This window comes from Strix aluco, chromosome 3 (assembly GCF_031877795.1).
Source record: "Strix aluco isolate bStrAlu1 chromosome 3, bStrAlu1.hap1, whole genome shotgun sequence".
In the NCBI taxonomy this organism is placed as follows: Eukaryota; Metazoa; Chordata; class Aves; order Strigiformes; family Strigidae; genus Strix; species Strix aluco.
Window position 1 is genome coordinate 63,626,398 of NC_133933.1, and position 17,979 is coordinate 63,644,376.

Genomic DNA, 17,979 nt, shown 5'->3' on the forward strand with positions numbered 1-17,979 from the left:
CAAAAGGAGGAAGTTACTTTGGTTGTATGGACTACCGTTACTCTTCATAGTGGCAAATAGTTAATATCTGATTGCTTCAAGACTCAGATCCTGTAGTTCAGAAAGTCTAGGGCTTTTTAAAATGAAGATACTTTCTTGGAACATGCATGTTTTTCAATATCATTCACTTATCTGAATTCTCCTTTTTTCTGTAATCTCAAAAAACTTTTTTTCCCTCAGAACTTTGAAGTAATTTCCATACAGTTGTTGTCTAAAAAGTTGGACAGACATGTGCTGACTATATTTGGAAAGAAACTATTGCTAACATAGCTGTGAACATCAGGTTCCCGTTAAATGTTTTTGAAAACCAGTTAAGTTCTTGTCTAAACCTGAATAGTATCAGTTTATAAAACAAGACTTAAATTTATAAAGGACAAACACCCTGTCTTCTTAGGAGAGGCTGAAACACTTCTGGTTCCATATATTTTCTTAATTTTTTGTAACCGTGGTATTTTTTTAATAAGACAACTAATAATCAGCATAGTAACATATAGAGTTACTATTTTAAGTCCTCCTCCTTTTTCTTCCTATTTTATTGTCTAAGCCAAGCTGTGTATCCTGTTAGTAATTATTTGTAATTCAGTATTGCCTGGAGATTCCAGCTGATTTGCTTGCTGCTTAGACAGTATTTTTGTATACTAGAGACCAAGACCATCATCAGTGTTCATTGGCAGCAAAAAAACCCAATGAAAATAAATAATCAGGGGGGATTTTTATAGTCTGTATACAGGATTTGGTACATAATTGTTCTATCTTGTGTACTGGGTAGGTGTATGCTCCAAAAAAGCAGAGGGATAATAGAGGGGTGAATTGCCTTTGCTCAAGGTCACGTAACAGATTCCTGCCTGATCCAGGAAGACAGCTTTACCAATTCCTGGTCTCCTGTCCTATCCACTGAACTGTTTCTGACCTCTGTTGTAATGGGCTTCTCTTAATCCATCCACTTTTTGAGAGAAAATAAAATATGATTTCATCAACCAAAAATGAAGTCCAAAGCACATGTTGACTGTCCTTCAAGAGAGACAAAAGAAGCAAAGATGGATATTGTATTTAGCAACGGTTGGAGGACAGAGTATTGTTTGTGCAATACTCTTAGGTCTCCAGAGATTCTTTCCTAAGCATAGAAAGGCTGAGGAAGTGGAGGCATTGGCATGGTGTCGAAGCAGCTGCAGAGGGTTGGCTAAGCTACAATCATTGGAGTGCAGAGTAGGTCAAAAAATAAGGAATGTTGCTTTGTTGTTTTGAAAGAATACATACTTTTAGCTAATTTTAGCATTAATATAATATCATATACAAAATAGACATTATTGCAATGCAGCACATTAACAACTGCGGGTTTTAAGCCATGTATTTTCAAAAAACTTTCAATACCTTTTTTGTAATCTAGACACTTTCTTGTACCAGTTTGACTCTAATAGGCTGCCTCTGGCCAGTAATGCTGCCAGGGCCTTTCTTTATACTTAACTTACACTTGCTGATGTTCTTAACCTGGAGATTTGGGTTTTTTTACTTTAGTCTTCAGTGATGTAGAAACATACCTTCAAATTATGAATCTTTAAATTGTGTTTATAGATTTAAGGTTTAATTTAGCTCTTCCATACCATACGAGAAGCACCTTGAGAGGTTTTTGACAAGAGTAGTGTGACCGCTTTTCAAGAACAGTAAGGAAACACAAAGGAAAGAAGTCCTTTGCTTTGAACATCAAGTAGTCAGTGAAGAAATAGTAAAAATAAAATAATAAAGTATTTGCTGCTGTTCAACTTTCCTTCTTAAAAACCTCAACAATTTTTTGTCACTTTTGACTCTTCTATTTTAAAATTGTTTCATTTATTGCTCTATTGTAGTTTTTAATATAGCTGTCATTAACATGCTTTTCTGCAAATATTATTCTTTACACGCTGATGCTCTTGACTGTGATAATGGGAACTGGGCTTCAAGGAAACTCCTGCTTAAAAGCTAACAGTAAGAACACAGATCATTCAGTTTATAGACATCTTGTAAAAGGCGTTCCCTTTTGTTTGTCTTAATATCTATCTAGATACTACAAGTTTTGGAACACCAAGTTGTGGACTCATTTCTATGGATGTTTTAACTATTTTTGTCATGCTTATGTATGTATGTTTGCCAAAAAGGAAGAGAAGGGTTTCATAGAGGATGAATTAATAAAACTCTCTCAAAGATTAGATTTATATCGGCACCAGGTCCCATTACAGTCAGTGCTAATCATGTTCCTAAATGCTGTTTTTTCTGGGACCTTATCCTAGTGTAGGACAAGCTTGCAGAACAAGAGTTTACATTTTTTTAAAGTTACAGATCAAAATGCAGCTTAGGGTGCTATGAATAATTATCACTGCAATTGAGAAACAGCAGAGTGTGTTCACATTCAAAGCCAGAGATTTGTGCTGTTCTGAGGACATTCACAGTAAGTGGATCATACTCTCTGTGCAGTGCATGAGCCCAAAACACAAGCCTAGAACTCATGATTGGCAGATGTGGACTATTACATTTTAATGGCTGTTCACTGGTCTAACAGACTGAAAAATTGCAGAGAGCTCCTATCTTAGTATTTCTCAGTGTCTGCGAGGAGTTGAACAGTAACAGGGCTCACATGCATTCATGGCTATGAATTTTAATTCAAAGATAGTTGCATTAAAAATCTTTTTGGGGAATGGATGCAGTTATACTAACAACTTGGCATTTTCCAAGCTGCTTGCTATTTTGAGGTTCGTAGCTTTTCTGAATAGAAAAACTGCACTCCCTACTCTTGCATATTTACTTCTATTCCCCTCCAGCCCCAGTATTTTCTGCATGTTTTAAGCAAGTTAATAGGTGGTTAGTATGTATTTGGGACATGGAGGATATTAATGTTGTTTTGCAATCCAGGACAAAATGCAATGTTTAGAATTCTGATTAACATACATTTGAAATGTGAATTTCTCTCTAGATTACAGAGTATGGGTTAAGATCATGTCTGTTATTTATAAGCTGTGTAGTCTTCAGTCCTTTTTTCATCCTTTCAGCAAAATCTTATTAGAATATTCTGTGTGCTAGCAAGAAGCTTTGACTTTATGGGCAGAATGGAAATGTATCTGACAAAGTGTCAAATATGAGAAAAGAATGGAAATGGTCGAGTAGGGAAAATAATTTCATTCATTACTTTAAGAAGGGCATGAGTCGAGTACTCAGTTCATCAGGAAGCTCAGTTGCCTGGCAGTGCTTCAATTTGTGAACTTATTCACAGTGATATGATGAGTTCTTTGGTGTGTTCTTCATACCAGTGAACCTTTGAGGGTTTGATCTTCTTCAGGCTAATGAAGCACTAGGTAATGTGTTACTATTTAATGGATGCGGAAAATGAAGTTTTGTTTTGGAGTGTAAGAGGGCAAAATAATTGCTCTTGGAGGAATAAGTGCAGATAATGTTATGTAAAGTTCAATGGCCATGAGGTTAGATTTCCAGCTGTATTTTGATTGAAGAGTGCTTGCATGAGTGTCCATTCTTTGCTTTTTTCTTTTTTCTTTTCAGACAGAGCAGAGTATTGGAATAAATAATTCTATATTTAAGTTGTAAAGCAGAGTAGTTTCTTATGCTTTGAGACAAAAAGGATTTTTCTATACCTGCGAAGAAACAAAATCTTGTGCAACTGGTCTGTCTTGTATTTGTAAATAGAAATTACTTAGTCTGCTGCAGTGTTGCATGTGTCTTTCATACACTTTATCGCTTACTCATTGTGAGCATTAGTTTAATGTTTATAACTAGGAACAAGGTGCACCAAGGTCTCTCTTTTCTGAACACATGTAGACAGAAAATGCTATAAATCCCCATTACATTGCACCTTTACATAGGAAAGCTATTGAAAAATGAAGGACATGATGTCTGAACTTTGTTGTCATGTCTGTAAGGGCACAGAAGGGAAGGAGGAGGCATGTTGGACATTCATTCTTTTGTTTAGTGCAACTGTTTGAAGAAACATAATGAGCATGCTTCTTATAGTTGGTTACATGTAGCTCATCTCTTTATACTATGCTCTGCACATCCCAAAGGCAAGCTTCTCCATGGAGAATGGACTTAATCAGAGGACAGGCTAGCAGAAAAGAGTAAAGGCTGCAGATTTCCATTTCTATTTAACTTTGTGCCTTGCTAGTTTCCTCTTTGTGCAAAAGTGTTGAAGTGCAGACCAACAGTTGGAGTGGTATTTGCATGGTTGAGTGTGTCTGGGAGAATTGTTTACATAACAGCATCTGAAACTGGGAGGAGAACAGCAAAGCATGTTTGACAGTGGAAAGATGGAGAACAAATCTTGTGTTGCAATTCCTTAGAGTATATTCTGGGAACAATGAAGTAACTGAGCTTTGCTCTGATTTTCAAGGCTGGCTTTGCCTTAGGGAGAGAGGTCACTTTATTCCATTTGCAATACCATCTACTAGATGTTGGTATAAATAGTGGCAAAAGAAGGTGCAAAAGACGCGCCTATCACATAGATGATAACAGGTTGCATAATTAAAATGTTAGAAGAAAAAAGTTTGAAATATACAGTTGTGACATGTAATAAAAACTTTCCTTGCTTTGCTTCACTTTCTTGTAATGCTTTCAAGAAAAGTTTTGGCAGTCTGACAAAAATAGACACATGTTAAATTGAAGACGTATATTATACTTTTGATGAAGGGTAGCAGTAATACCCTGTGTTCGTTATTCTCCACTACCTGAAATCCTGGTTCAATTTACATTAAAATTGGAAGTTTGTGGTAATTACTGAATGAAATTGCAGTAACAACTCAATTAGGAAAAGGCTTGAAAATTTTAATGAAATAGTAGAAAGTAAAGTTGCATATGAAAAAAATTTAAAACTGGGAATTTTAAATAAAATATTTTTAAGAAACAATGTAAAAGCTGGGCATTTCTTTGTTCATCTATTCAGGTCTTGTTTATGCATTAGCAGTCAAAGTAGTTACTATACAACAGCTAACTGTAAAGTAACTGTGCTTCTTAAGTGACTGGCATTTGTTTGAAAAACATCATTCTCTTAAATGGGAAATTTTTTTGTGCTGTAGAGCTTACTACAGAACCTTCTGTGATACTCTCAACTTTTAACCACTAATATGGATGATTTCATCCTTAGTTTTTAACTTTGAAAATAACATTTCTTTTATAACTTCCTTTAAGTGTATTTTTCTGTAATAGATGTTTCTTGATGTAGTTCGCTTAAGAGAAAATATGTTGGAATACATTTCCCTTATTTAAACATGTGATTTAAATTACAGAATTGATGTATGGAAGAAATGACTTCTGGTCAACTATACAAGTGTCCAGGAAGGGAATATGGAACGAATAATTTCAGTCAGTGGCGTCTCTTAAGAGGAAAGTGCGTGTGCATGATGTATTTGGGGAACTATAGAGAAAAGCATAATATGATAAAGCCACTGATTTGTAATTTGAACATGCTTATCTGGGTTTGATAAGTATTTAACATAAATGTGTATACAGAACATTTTAGATGTCTTCCTGAGAAGGAAAAAAAAAAAAAAGAAAAAAAGGAAAAATTCAGACAAGTATTTCAATGTTCAAACACCTCAATCTTTTCTGTACACATTCCTGAAGGTAATTAAATGCTATGGCATTGCTAACTCTGGTAATTCAGAAGCAATCTTTCACTGTAGGGTATTTCTTAAACTTCTAATGCCTGGGCTTCCATGCCTGGCACAGAGATCTCAGTTCTGCTGCAAAACAGTAAAAGGCTATTCCTAGCTGTTTAAATTACATTGCTAACCAAAATAGGGGGATGCTTTCTGTGTAGATGAAGTACTGTGTGCTTTATTCCATGAAATAAAAGATTTGCCTCAAGCTGCTCTTGCAATTTGTTTATATTTAAACTGACTCATTTTTAGATACAGAGAGCTGGCACTGCTTTGGCATGATGTGTGCCAGTTAGTTGTTGGGGTTGTTTTAATCTGAAGTAGCCTGCAGTATGCCAGTCTGTCCAATGAATGCTTAGTCTGGGATAAGAGAATTCCTGTGATACTGTGAGGAAGCAGTAAGAAAAAACAAAGGATGCTATTTTAAGTAAAATTCTCCCAACGCAACACTTGTGGAGACCCACGCCTGCGAAGCACTACAAACAGGCCTCTTGGGTCTTTGAGAAGGATGATCGAGTTGCTGAATTGCTACTGCTCAGCTCTGCTTCTTTTGGGAAAGAGGAGGTTAAACTCTTGGTTTTATGTTTCTCCTTGCTTTATGTTCCCAGCTGCTTTATTTATAACAATGTGAAGTACACTTTTGATATATAGTGTGGGCAGGATCATCAGTTCTCTGCTTTTTTATCAGTAAAGGAGCCCCAGGAAGTGCTGTATCTGTGAAGCTTAGCTCTGTTTTTCAATGAAAGAGCAAAGGCTTGTATTGTAGGGGTTCTACTGAGAAGTTGAAGTTTTTCAATATTTTTTCCCCTGTATTTTAGATTAAAGTGCATTTGTGTTTTATGCAAAAGACTTGCAATATGGAGAATTTGGAGGGAAAAAAACACAGAAAAAACCCCCCAACATATAAGACACTGGATCTACTATTCCTAAGCTCTTATAACTATGGGTGGGATTTCATTTTATGGGTAAGTCCACATCGCAGTTGAATGCCTCTGGAAATGACAGTTGAACTTCATCCTGCCCTCTGTGTGTTTTCCTACCTGTCCACTGGCAATCATTATATCATACAGTAGGTGACTTTGTTCAGGAAACTGATCAAACAAAGTGCTTTTTTTTTTTTTTTTTTTTCCCCAGGAAAGGGAACATGTTGAGAGCAACTCCTGTTGTAACTCTGTGTTAGCCAGCTCACATGTGCTTATACAAGGGAAGTGACAGTAGAGTGTGGCCAGGGGTAGGGATTTCATTGACAGGCCTTAGCTAGGCTTTACGTATAGCCTTTAGACCTTACAAATTGTGCAGGGCAAACACAAAATACTGCTTATTGAAAGCTTGGAGTCTGCTGTCTAGCTGCACCTTATTTGTGTACGTTTCAACTTCCAGAGAATCCTGTGGAAAATCATCTAGCAGCTTGTACTCCTTCAGGGACTTGTTTGTGGCATAAAGCATTTCCGCTTGTTTTGTCCCAGTTTTCATTTCTGCTCATAAGTACTTAGGATTAACCTGATGGTTTAATTATAAAATCACATAACAGGAAATAATTAGAAATAATAAGGAAGCAATACGACACATAACAGGAAAGAAAGTGTTCTATATGAGCTGTTTAAAAGAAATCGTGAGTTTGTGTATTTAGTGGAATTCATTAATCGGTAGTCTTTTACTATGGAAACCAGAACTTGCACTGTGTGCAAAACCAGAGAATTAAAGTACAAATATATTTTTAGCTTTTCAAGTTAGTCAGTGAACAGAAATTGCAACAAAGCAATCCTTTGATTTGCTGCAGGGTTGGAAGCCTGTTCTGAGTTTGTCTTTTGAGGATATGTCATACTTGCATTGGCCTTTAATAGAAGAACCTGATTATTTGGTAAGATTCAGGCTCTTGATGCATAGCTCATTAGCTATTCCCCATTTTCTTACTACCTTGCTTGGAAATTTCTGGCCAACAGTTGATGCAGTCAAAATTTTAGAAATTGTGTTTTGTAAAACAAAAGTTCCTGTATACACATTTATGTTAAATACTTATCAAACCTAGATAAGCAAAGCAAAATTTAGTTGCCCTTGTAGGAGCTTCAGTAACCACATCTGTCTTGCAGACAGGTTCTTTTTGTGTTATGCATTTTATCTATCCTGGCTTTGAAGTTTGACAGTGGATCATTAGAGTTAATTCATGTAGCAATAAAAGTTAGGAGGTCATGTAAGGCTATTACTTTGGTTGTTGCGTATCTGCTGCATTAAACCCTTAAGATCTTTACTTGTAGGAGGGAGTTTGTGATTATCTTATACAATTTTGTAATCCACACTGTTTCCTTAGCTTTATCTGAACTCCTACATCCAAATCCAGCCAGTGTAATTCTGATTTCAGTGATTTCACTACAATTTAATGGAGTCAGTGCTGCAAGGAGTTCCACTGAACACTTGCTGGTTTGAGTAGGGGAGAGACAGGTCCCTGCAGTCTTTCATTCTTGGTAATTGTGCATGTGTTTTGACATCAGCTTTAAAGACCAAACTTTGTCAGGTTTTCACATGAAACTTTGAAGACCAGTTGTTGAGCTTTTGCTGTTCTGGGTAACACTAAGCTAATTTTATTTTGTACTAGGTTTGAGAGAACTTCTAAAGTACTTAATTAGGTTTGAGGATCATGCTGTTTTGTAATCTGTGTGATTTCATGTTAATCTTCTTTGGTTTAAGTAATAATTTTTAAGTTCTGGTAAAAGCTGGGACACTTATGTACACAATATACTTGCTATTCTTCTGTATGTGTTCCCACTTAAAAATTGTTTTTAATTAGAATTAATTTTAAGTGGAGTTACCCCCCAAGTGATGTAACAAATACAGGCAAAAGTAAGATGTATCCAGTACTATAAAATATAGAATAAACTAGTAAAGCATTCAAGCAAGGTTAAATGCTTCTTGTCTGAAACCATTCAATAAATCTGCATTTATGATTAGGGTATAATATTTTAGATTATTAAACTGAGGAGGAGGTAATATTCTGCCTATTTCTTCCTGCTGTCATTCTGCCTTTTGTTAGCTGTTGTTTCCCATAGTCTTCAAATCTTTGCAGCATTCCAAATTTCCTGGATTTGAAATTAAGTATTAAAGAGTGACTTTTGTCTTGTATTTTATCAAATAATTTTTTGAAACTGATGGACCATTCTGAAATGAGAGAGTATATGATTTTTAAAAATAGTTCAAAACGTAAAAAAAATAATGAAATAAATCAATTTTTTAAAAAGCAAATTCCAAATCCCATTGAAATTAGTCTGTGGTTTTCTTAATATCTCTTGGAAATTTTAATAGGCATATTAAAGGCTGTACAAAAGAATCAGGCAGATGTAGGAAACTAACGCAGAACTTCCCTAGCTAATCTTGTTAGGCATTTCATGTAACATTACTTGAACTCATCTATACTCAAATTACACCACATTTTTTGTGTGTCAACAGCAAAGAATTAACCATTAACTGGTTGATGCACTGCAAGTTGTTTCCTATTGTAACTTTTTCCTTGTGTCAGACCTTTCTTAAAGAGTTTCCTCACCTTACCTTTAAAATAAGGTCCTCTCAAAGAGGTAGTTGTAAGATGCTGGGGTTTGGGATAGGGGTGAAGCTGGAAATACTGGCTGAAGAACTGATACGTTCAAACATTCTTTGATCTTATTTTTCTTCTAGTCTTTAAATTAGGTGTGTATTCTTTTCTGTGGCATTGTTTTCTGCTACGACAGGGTGACCTGCTTACTGGATGAGGGAAAGGCTGTGGATGTAGTTTACCTCGACTTCAGTAAGGCCTTTGACACCATTTCCCACAGCATTCTCCTGGTGAAACTGGCTGCTCGCAGCTTGGATGGGCACACGCTTTGCTGGGTAAAAAACTGGCTGGATGGCCGGGCCCAAAGAGTTGTGGTGAATGGAGTTAAATCCGGTTGGCGGCCGGTCATGAGTGGTGTCCCCCAGGGCTCAGTTTCGGGGCCACTCCTGTTTAACATCTTTATTGATGATCTAGACAAGGGGATCGAGTGCACCCTCAGTAAGTTTGCAGATGACACCAAGTTGGGTGGGAGTGTTGATCTGCTCAAGGGTAGGGAGGCTCTGCAGAGAGATCTGGACAGGCTGGAGCGATGGGCTAAGGCCAACGGTAGGAGTTTCAATAAGGCCAAATGCCGGGTGCTGCACTTGGGCCACAACAACCCCCATCAGCGCTACAGGCTTGGGGAGGAGTGGCTGGAGAGCTGCCAGTCAGAGAGGGACCTGGGGGTCTTGATTGACAGCCGGCTGAACATGAGCCAGCAGTGTGCCCAGGTGGCCAAGAAGGCCAATGGCATCCTGGCTTGCATCAGAAATAGTGTGGCCAGCAGGGACAGGGAAGTGATCTTACCCCTGTACTGGGCACTGGTGAGGCCGCACCTCGATTACTGTGTTCAGTTCTGGGCCCCTCACTACAAAAAGGACATTGAATTACTTGAGTGTGTCCAGAGAAGGGCAACAAAGCTGGTGAAGGGTCTGGAGCACATGTTGTATGAGGAGCGGCTGAGGGAACTGAGGTTGTTTAGTCTGGAGAAGAGGAGGCTGAGGGGAGACCTCATCGCCCTCTACAACTACGTGAAAGGAGGTTGCAGAGAGCTGGGGATGAGTCTCTTTAACCAAGTAACAAGCGATAGGACAAGAGGTAATGGCCTCAAGTTGCACCAGGGAAGGTTTAGACTGGATATTAGGAGATATTTCTTTACAGAACGGGTTGTTAAGCGTTGGAATGGGCTGCCCAGGGAGGTGGTGGAGTCCCCATCCCTGGAGGTGTTTAAGAGTCGGGTTGACATAGCGCTGAGGGATATGGTGTAGTTGAGAATGTTAGGCTAATGGTTGGACTAGATGATCTTCAAGGTCTTTTCCAACCTAGACGATTCTGTGATTCTGTGCTGTAGCTGCGGCTATACAATGGGAAAATTTATACCATTCTTACAATTCTGAGTGAATTAAAACTATGTTTTACTGTCATAGGTGCAGTACCTTTGAAGTCATCTGTAGCAGGTTGAAGCCTGCTACGTATGTGAGAATCCATGGTGCCTCCTTGCACTTTTATACCTCCTTATACTAGGCCAATGCTTTTCCTAATGGCAATATGGAATATAGTGTTCTCTAATTGAGATTCTGCTGGAAAGCAAGTAAAAAGAGGCAACCTTCTAAACCCTACAACAGTGAGGTTATTTCAGTCTGATCATTCTCTTTGTCCCATTTATCTTCCTACAGTCTTTGTCAGGCAGAAGCCTCCAAGGTTCTTGCTGTGCCCTTGTGTTTTGCCCATCCTTGCATCTTCCACAGTCTGTGTTGTGGTCTACGTGCACATCTTTGGCTGCTTTCTTTGAACTGGTAACTTGTCATTAGAAAAGTAAATTATAAGCCATTTTTGTTCTTCTAGCCAAGAGTCTTGATTTGCCTTTAATCTATCTATATGGGTATTCTGTTTCTGTCACTAAATTGAAAGAGTTCAAGGTTAGAACATGGTTTCACAAGAGGCAGTGGTCTGAATGAAAACCTTAGTGGTCTGAATGAAAACCTTACTGACAGCTGCTGAAATGGAGGTCTCCTCCTTCTGTCCCAGGTTCCCTCTGCCTCTAGTTTTTGTATGTGCTTCTGTCTCTCTTGCTTGGTGCTAATATCAGCCCTCCTTTCCAAGTGTATATTTGATTTGTTAAAGAGGCAGAAGGAGAAGTCAAAAAAATGGTGTTGTTTTCATACATTTTAGTAAACTAACCCGGCTCGCAGAAGAACCTGACAAAGATTTGTGTTGGCATAAGGGCACAAGTTTGGGACCAAGTGAATTGGAGCAATGGTGCAGTGAAGTTGAAAGGAAGGGGAAGGTGAGAGGAGCCATAAATAAGAGTGGAAGGATAAACAACAAACCCTTTGGGTTAGTTTTAAGGAAAGCAGCAGAGTCTCATTCATGTGGGACCGAACCCACGGTTCGCAGTGCAAGCCTTCTCTCTTAGTGTTGGACATCACCTGTGCGCCAATAGCTACTTGTATATTAAATAGGCAATACCTGCAGAAACATAGATTAAATTGATGATGTAGGAAAATTAACAATTTTTTTTCTTATGTTGCTTGGTTCAACTATACTTATATTATGGTTTTCCTGGAGTGCATTTTTTATAACTGCTGCAAAGAGTATTATGTTGATGAAAAACTTGACATGTAGAATCCTATTATTTGTACTTTTATTGCTTTCTGCCTGCCAGCTTAGCAAATGTTAAGTGAGATCTCCCATTTCTCACAGGTGTGAAACCCTGTCTTTTTTGTGCTCTTTAGTAAGTGGTTGTGTTTGTTACTAATGTTTTTTTTGTAACTACAGGGTTAGCCTTTCTCCAAATCTCCATTATCCCTACTGGATAGATTTGTCACTTACTGTATCTTCCTCTCAGTGAATAACAACAACTGTCATCTTTCCAGGAAAGGCCTTAAGGAGGCTTCTTTTCTCTCTTTGCCTTTGCTAACAAAAGAGCTTGAAAGTTGTAGGACTCTCACTGTGTGTGCTCTTCAGTATGGTTACTCTGTGTATTTTTCTGCTGTCTCGGTAGCCACAGGGAGTGCAGACACACAGTTGAGGGCTGCTGGGTGGTAAGAATTGCTTTTGTGTTCTCCTGCATCTTTTGTTCATGGAGATGATACTTGATAATTATCTCTTAAATGCCAGTGTGTTTTTATTTTATTTAGCTGTGACAGACTAGTCTTCCAGCTGATTTTATTTCCCTCCCACACTCATGCAAACTTTCACATGATGCTTCAAAAAAGCAACTGAGAAGCCAAGAAAAAAAGCAGGGCTGATTTGTATAAAGCCCCTCTATTAATGAAGTCAAAACTTCAGGTTGGTACTGGTTGCTGTGTGCAAATCGGAACATTGTTCTCTGAAGAAGCTATTTCCACAAAAATATTTTCTAGTGGGATCTATAGTCAAGTAATACTTCCTAAAAATGTGTTTTCTGGGATGGACCTAGTCAGTACTTGCTATCATTGCAGATACTGGTTAAGAAGAATAGTTTTACTTTGTCTAAGGTGTAAACTGAGGATGTCAGTTCATGTCTAGTAATTACCAAGCACTGATTTTTAAAAGGTGTCACTATTTGCTCTGCAGTAGGACAGAGATTTTGTTCTGGAGATCTGTGCTGCTCTATCATAAATCATGCTGCAGATGGGCAGTCCTCTGCGTGAAAGTTCAGAAATTTGCTGTCAGGAAATACCTGCTAATATTTACTTTAAAAACTCACTGAAAATACCATCCAGAAAAGATATTTCTCGTAATATCTGAGGAAAGTTGATGTCTGAAGGGATGCAAAGTCAATTGAAGCAAATTAATTAAGAAATTTGAGTAAACATTAGGAATAATCTTTTTCTGTATACAATATTTGACAAATTTAAAAGTAGTAACACTAAAATTGTTTAAATAATGTTGACTTAATGTAGCAGTACAAATACATTTGTTATATAAGCATGCAAATATAAATTATGTAAATATGGAACTGTATTTCTACAGATCTTTTGACAATTTTGAGCTAAATTCCACATTTTTAATTTGAAGCCACTTTTAGTGGATTGTTTTTAAACAACCCAGAAGATACTAATATTTTTTCCCCCTGTTTTTTTATACAGACATGAAGAAAAAGAATGGTCTATACAGTATCTGTGGGTCTTTTTGATTGACAGGAATTTGAAAAATTAATTGGGCCTTTCTAAAGGACAATTATGACTGAGCTCTCTGCAGATCCATGTAATATTATATGGTCTGTTCATACGTAAATTGGACTGGATTGAATGGTCCTGCCTAGGTTTACAATCTGAATCTGTGTAAGGACCACTTTCTCAACTTGAAATAATTTCTGAATTGGTGGAACATTAGTTGGTTATTATTGCCAAAGATGACATCTTTGGTCTTTTCTACATTATTGCTGGAGTAATTCCAAGTCAAAGTTGATTAAAATACAGGGTGTTAAACCATGAAAACACCTTGAGGTGAAGGAGATTACCTTACACTTACCTATGGTGAAGGATGTGCAGGGCTCTGAGAGTGGGGTTTTTTTCACTGCAGGTGGGCTTGGTTCAGCAAGGCAGAGAGAGACGTTTTTATGTTCTTTTACTATAATGAAGTAATAACTTTTCAGCAATGCAAGGCTTTCTCAGTATTTCACCACAGGAATTTCTTCTTCCTACCAATTCCATATGAAATTGTTAAAACACGTCACTGTCATGATGGCTTTTCAGCCCTTCAGAGAACGCACTGAATATCACTGAGAAATTAAATTGTGTAGGCAGACGCCATTGCTGTTTTTGCACAGGCACCTGTCTAAATTGTGCCTGCTGTCCTGCCCTGAGATTATCTCATGGTACCTTTTGCACACATACAGCTCTTGTTTGGACATCACAGTTGCAATTTCTTTGGTATGTGTAATGAATAATGCAATAGAAGAATAATAGCATTGTGCTATATTTAGTGTTCATTAACGTACATGTTCCCTCTAATCCTTTTAAAAATACATTCTTGCAGCCTATTTGTACTCTTGTCTGAGCATATTACAGTATTTTTGATTTCAGTAATCCTTTGTGGCAAGAAATAAATTGAACAGTAGGACATTTATGTGGTATGAAAGCTTCTCTTTGGTTGTTTGTTCTGACTTCTCTGACATGAAGGGAGCAAGGCTTATCTTCCAGCTGTCTTGCTGCTGCTTCCTTTAGTTAGCACTGATTTCATAAATCTGGGTCTTTGAAACAGATTTTCTAAAAGTGTGCATTTGAAGTACATTTCCTAGTACTTAAACAGTCCCTTCATTATATGAAACTACAGTAACTCTTACCCCTTGCCTCTTTTTTTTATACGCAGTTGTCTTTTTAATCTTTTGTAACTTGTTACACCTGTAATATTACATTCACATAGGGTAAAAGATGAATTCTGCTCATAGTGATGGTATGATGTGCTGTGTAATGCGTTTGGACTCACTGCATCCGCGAAACCTACAGTGTTTGATGGAACAGCCAAGTACATTTAACAGGATTATTCAGGGAGATAAATTCTTGGTACGTGGTAGCTGGTATGAAGTGTGTTTCCATTCTCTCCCCATCCTGTTGGCAGAAGTGATGGACAGTGAAGCTGACATTGTCATCACTTGTTCATGTCCTAGTGAGGGTAACTGACTTGCAGTGCAAAAGCTTCTGTGTCTGAATCATCATTTAAGGCAGGCAGCAGAAGCAGGGAAGATGATGTTAATTAAACTTGATTGATACCTGCAAGCTTTAGATGAAGCCCTAAGGCCCAGAACTTGGTGGGTTTTGGCTTACGTTGTTTTTAGGTTTATTTTATGACCTCACACAGACATCAGAAATGCATGAAGCCATCTCTGTGTTTTGCTCACCTCTACTTAATATAAGAGCTATAAAGAGAGTCTTCAGCCTGTGTGTTTTCTAAGATGATGCCACAGTGAGCTATTGTGTGACTCAGATTAACAGGAGTTAATCTGTGTGACGTTTAAGTATTCATATCCCTTCTTTTTGCACAGCTGTAAAGAGATACTTATATTTGTGTGTTGTTTAGATTCCAGTGCTTCTGTCCATTTTGATTTTATTGTATGTGAAGCATAGAAGAAAATTTGCTAAAACTGTGATCCAATCTTAAGCCCTGCATGTATATTGTAAATCTGGTACTGTAGAGCCTTTTTTTGTGCTGGTAAAGGGCTGTTGATGTTGCCCTAGACCCCCCTGGATTATTTGTTTCCAGATGTGTTGCACTGTCATTTGCACTCTTCTTACTTTGTAAATGAGTAAACAAGTTTACCAAGTTACAAGAAATGGATTTAGAAAGTAGTGCTGTTATAAAATGGGTATATACCAATGCTATTAAAGGAATGTGTCACAGGTGTAAGTTCTTGAGCGCCATCTTTGTGATGGATGATAAATTCATTTTATAGACTTAATTACATTTTTCATTGTGGCTTATTTCATCATGTTATGTGCTTTGCTTTTTATTGCTGAATATCTTCAGGTTATTTCCCCTTCCCCCTCACCCCCTCCAATTTACTTTATGCAGTTGGACAGTAGATGAACAAATATATGAGCTTATAATACCCTGTAATAAAAATATTTTATTATGTAAATGAGTATTGCATATTAGTGAGGTCATTATTATGCTATTTGGACCTTTATTAAACAGATGATGAGAAATTTCAGAAGTGTCATGAACACATAAACAGAAATTTCAGCTTCAGTAAACATTCCAAGACAAGTAATATATCACTAGAAGAAAATTAATTCTTTGTATGCATTTATAATGGTAAACAGTTTTTGAGAGCAAGTTGCACTATGTGTTATTGATTATTTTTAATCTTTTTTTTTTTTCCAGTTGTCCGTATTTGTCAGAGAAGATTACACCTGCTATACCTGCAATTGGTGGGATTCTTTTCTTTTTCGTGATGGGGACCCTGCTGCGTACTAGTTTCAGTGATCCTGGTGTCCTCCCACGCGCAACACCAGATGAAGCAGCAGATCTAGAGAGACAAATAGGTAACACTGAAGGTCTGTTGTCTCTTCGCTTTCCTCCCGAGGGTGCATGTACTGTGTGAAGGCAGTGTGCTGCTCTGCTCATGGGAGGAGTTACTCCTATCTTGCTACAGTAATTGTTCTGGAGTTGTAATGTCTGATGACATTGCAGTGATTCCTGTGGAAAGATGGTTGATCAGTTCTTCACCAAGAAAGACAGTAAAAATCCTGGCCTTGGAGAGTGATAGTTATTACTGTAAATACTTCTCAGTAAGTCTGGTAGAAGTGTCTCTGTGGTGCACAAGAGAATACTTTCTAAAGTGTTTCTGGCAAGAAAGCTGATATTGCAAAGGTTCTACAGTTGTGCATCTTTTGAAGTAATACACCCTCAGAGTTTAACTGAATTTAATTATGTTGTTAGTTATATTGTGAAGAAGTCAGATAAGTCTCTATGTTAATATGCCATCTCATAAGTTGATGCAGTCTTGGAAAGATTTTTCTTCAATAACAGTAATAAAATGTTACTATTTTTTATCTATGTAAAGCCAACACAATTAAAGGAGAGTGAACTAGATTTTGATCAGCCTCATTTATCAAGAGAATTGTTAACTAAATTCTAATTGTGGAATTTCTACAGCTACAAATATATTGAATAGCTAAAATGTGCTACCTGGATGAGAAAACAGGATGAGTTTGCAGAGCTGCTTCACAAGCAGTGGTTGTGTTTGCTTATTTTGAAGTAAGCTACTAAAGTTTACTAAAGGCTACTATATCTGCTTTGATATGATAGTCAATGGAAATCCTGTTTTCTGAAGCAATTTCACAGGAACACTAACTCATATAATTGAAAAGACAGATACAGTTTTATACAAGCACAGGAGAAATATCTGTGGTGTCCTTGATGTACTATAGTACAGTCTTAGGCTTTGTTTACTGTGACAAATAATTTAGTGCATTCATTTGCTTCTACTGCATTAAAGCTGCTGTTACAGGTACTTCTGCATCTGTAGAGTGTGAATTTGAGGGGTTTGGTTCAGACTAGGTTTTGTCTGGTTCTCTAGACTGTATGTCCTCCACAAAACACAGTTGAAAATGTCTGAGGGGCAAACTCATTGGTTTAGACTCTGACACCATGTTATGGGGTAGAGTTCATTTGCTATACACATGGAGCCAAAGTTCTAGTTTAGTTTACTCAGAAAGCAAACGTAGTTTGTACACACCAAAATCGCACTGTGAACCATGCCCATGTAAGTGGGAAGGATAGGAGAATTCATGTCAAAATAGCAAAATTTTAACAACAGTGTGGCATTAGTTTCCTCTTACTGCTTAACTGTTAAGAGACAGTATGCACATCATGCAGCTATATCTTCCACTTCAGAGATCTGTTGGACAAAGAAGCATTGTTAAGGTAAAACAAAACCAGGAACAACTAGTATTCACTATTTTAGCATTTATGAGCCTTTAGGAGAGGAAAAGCAACAGGTTTTTTTTTAAATACATATGTACTTTAGCACAGGAAAGGTAACAAGTTTGTTTTTAAATATGTACGTACTTCAGTGGTTGTTTGAATCCAGTGGTTTCATTGTGATGAAAAATCTTGTCCAAATGGCTCGGTTTCTGAAAACTGCTCTTAGAGGAGGAAGAATGGGTTTACTTTCTGGAAGCATGCACATTATCTTTGGTATGGATTATTTCAAGAAGAAGCAGGATTTCAAAATATAGGGATGAGTTCATTGATTGTCAGTACAGTGAGATCAGTTTCTTTCACCAGATTTTGGCAGATCCTGACCACAGCTGT

General features: G+C 37.4%; 1 protein-coding gene across 5 annotated transcripts in view; it reads left to right on the forward strand.

Moving 5' to 3' along the window:
* Positions 1-17,979, forward strand: part of ZDHHC14 (zDHHC palmitoyltransferase 14) — a 115,152-nt gene that overhangs the window by 46,043 nt on the left and 51,130 nt on the right. For 3 of the 5 annotated variants that reach the window (XM_074818841.1, XM_074818839.1, XM_074818837.1), the window contains exon 2: positions 16,045-16,217. In XM_074818841.1, the coding sequence (XP_074674942.1) occupies positions 16,045-16,217 (173 nt within the window). The remainder of the gene's footprint in view (positions 1-16,044; positions 16,218-17,979) is intronic. The other 2 variants (XM_074818840.1, XM_074818838.1) reach the window with 1 other exon arrangement.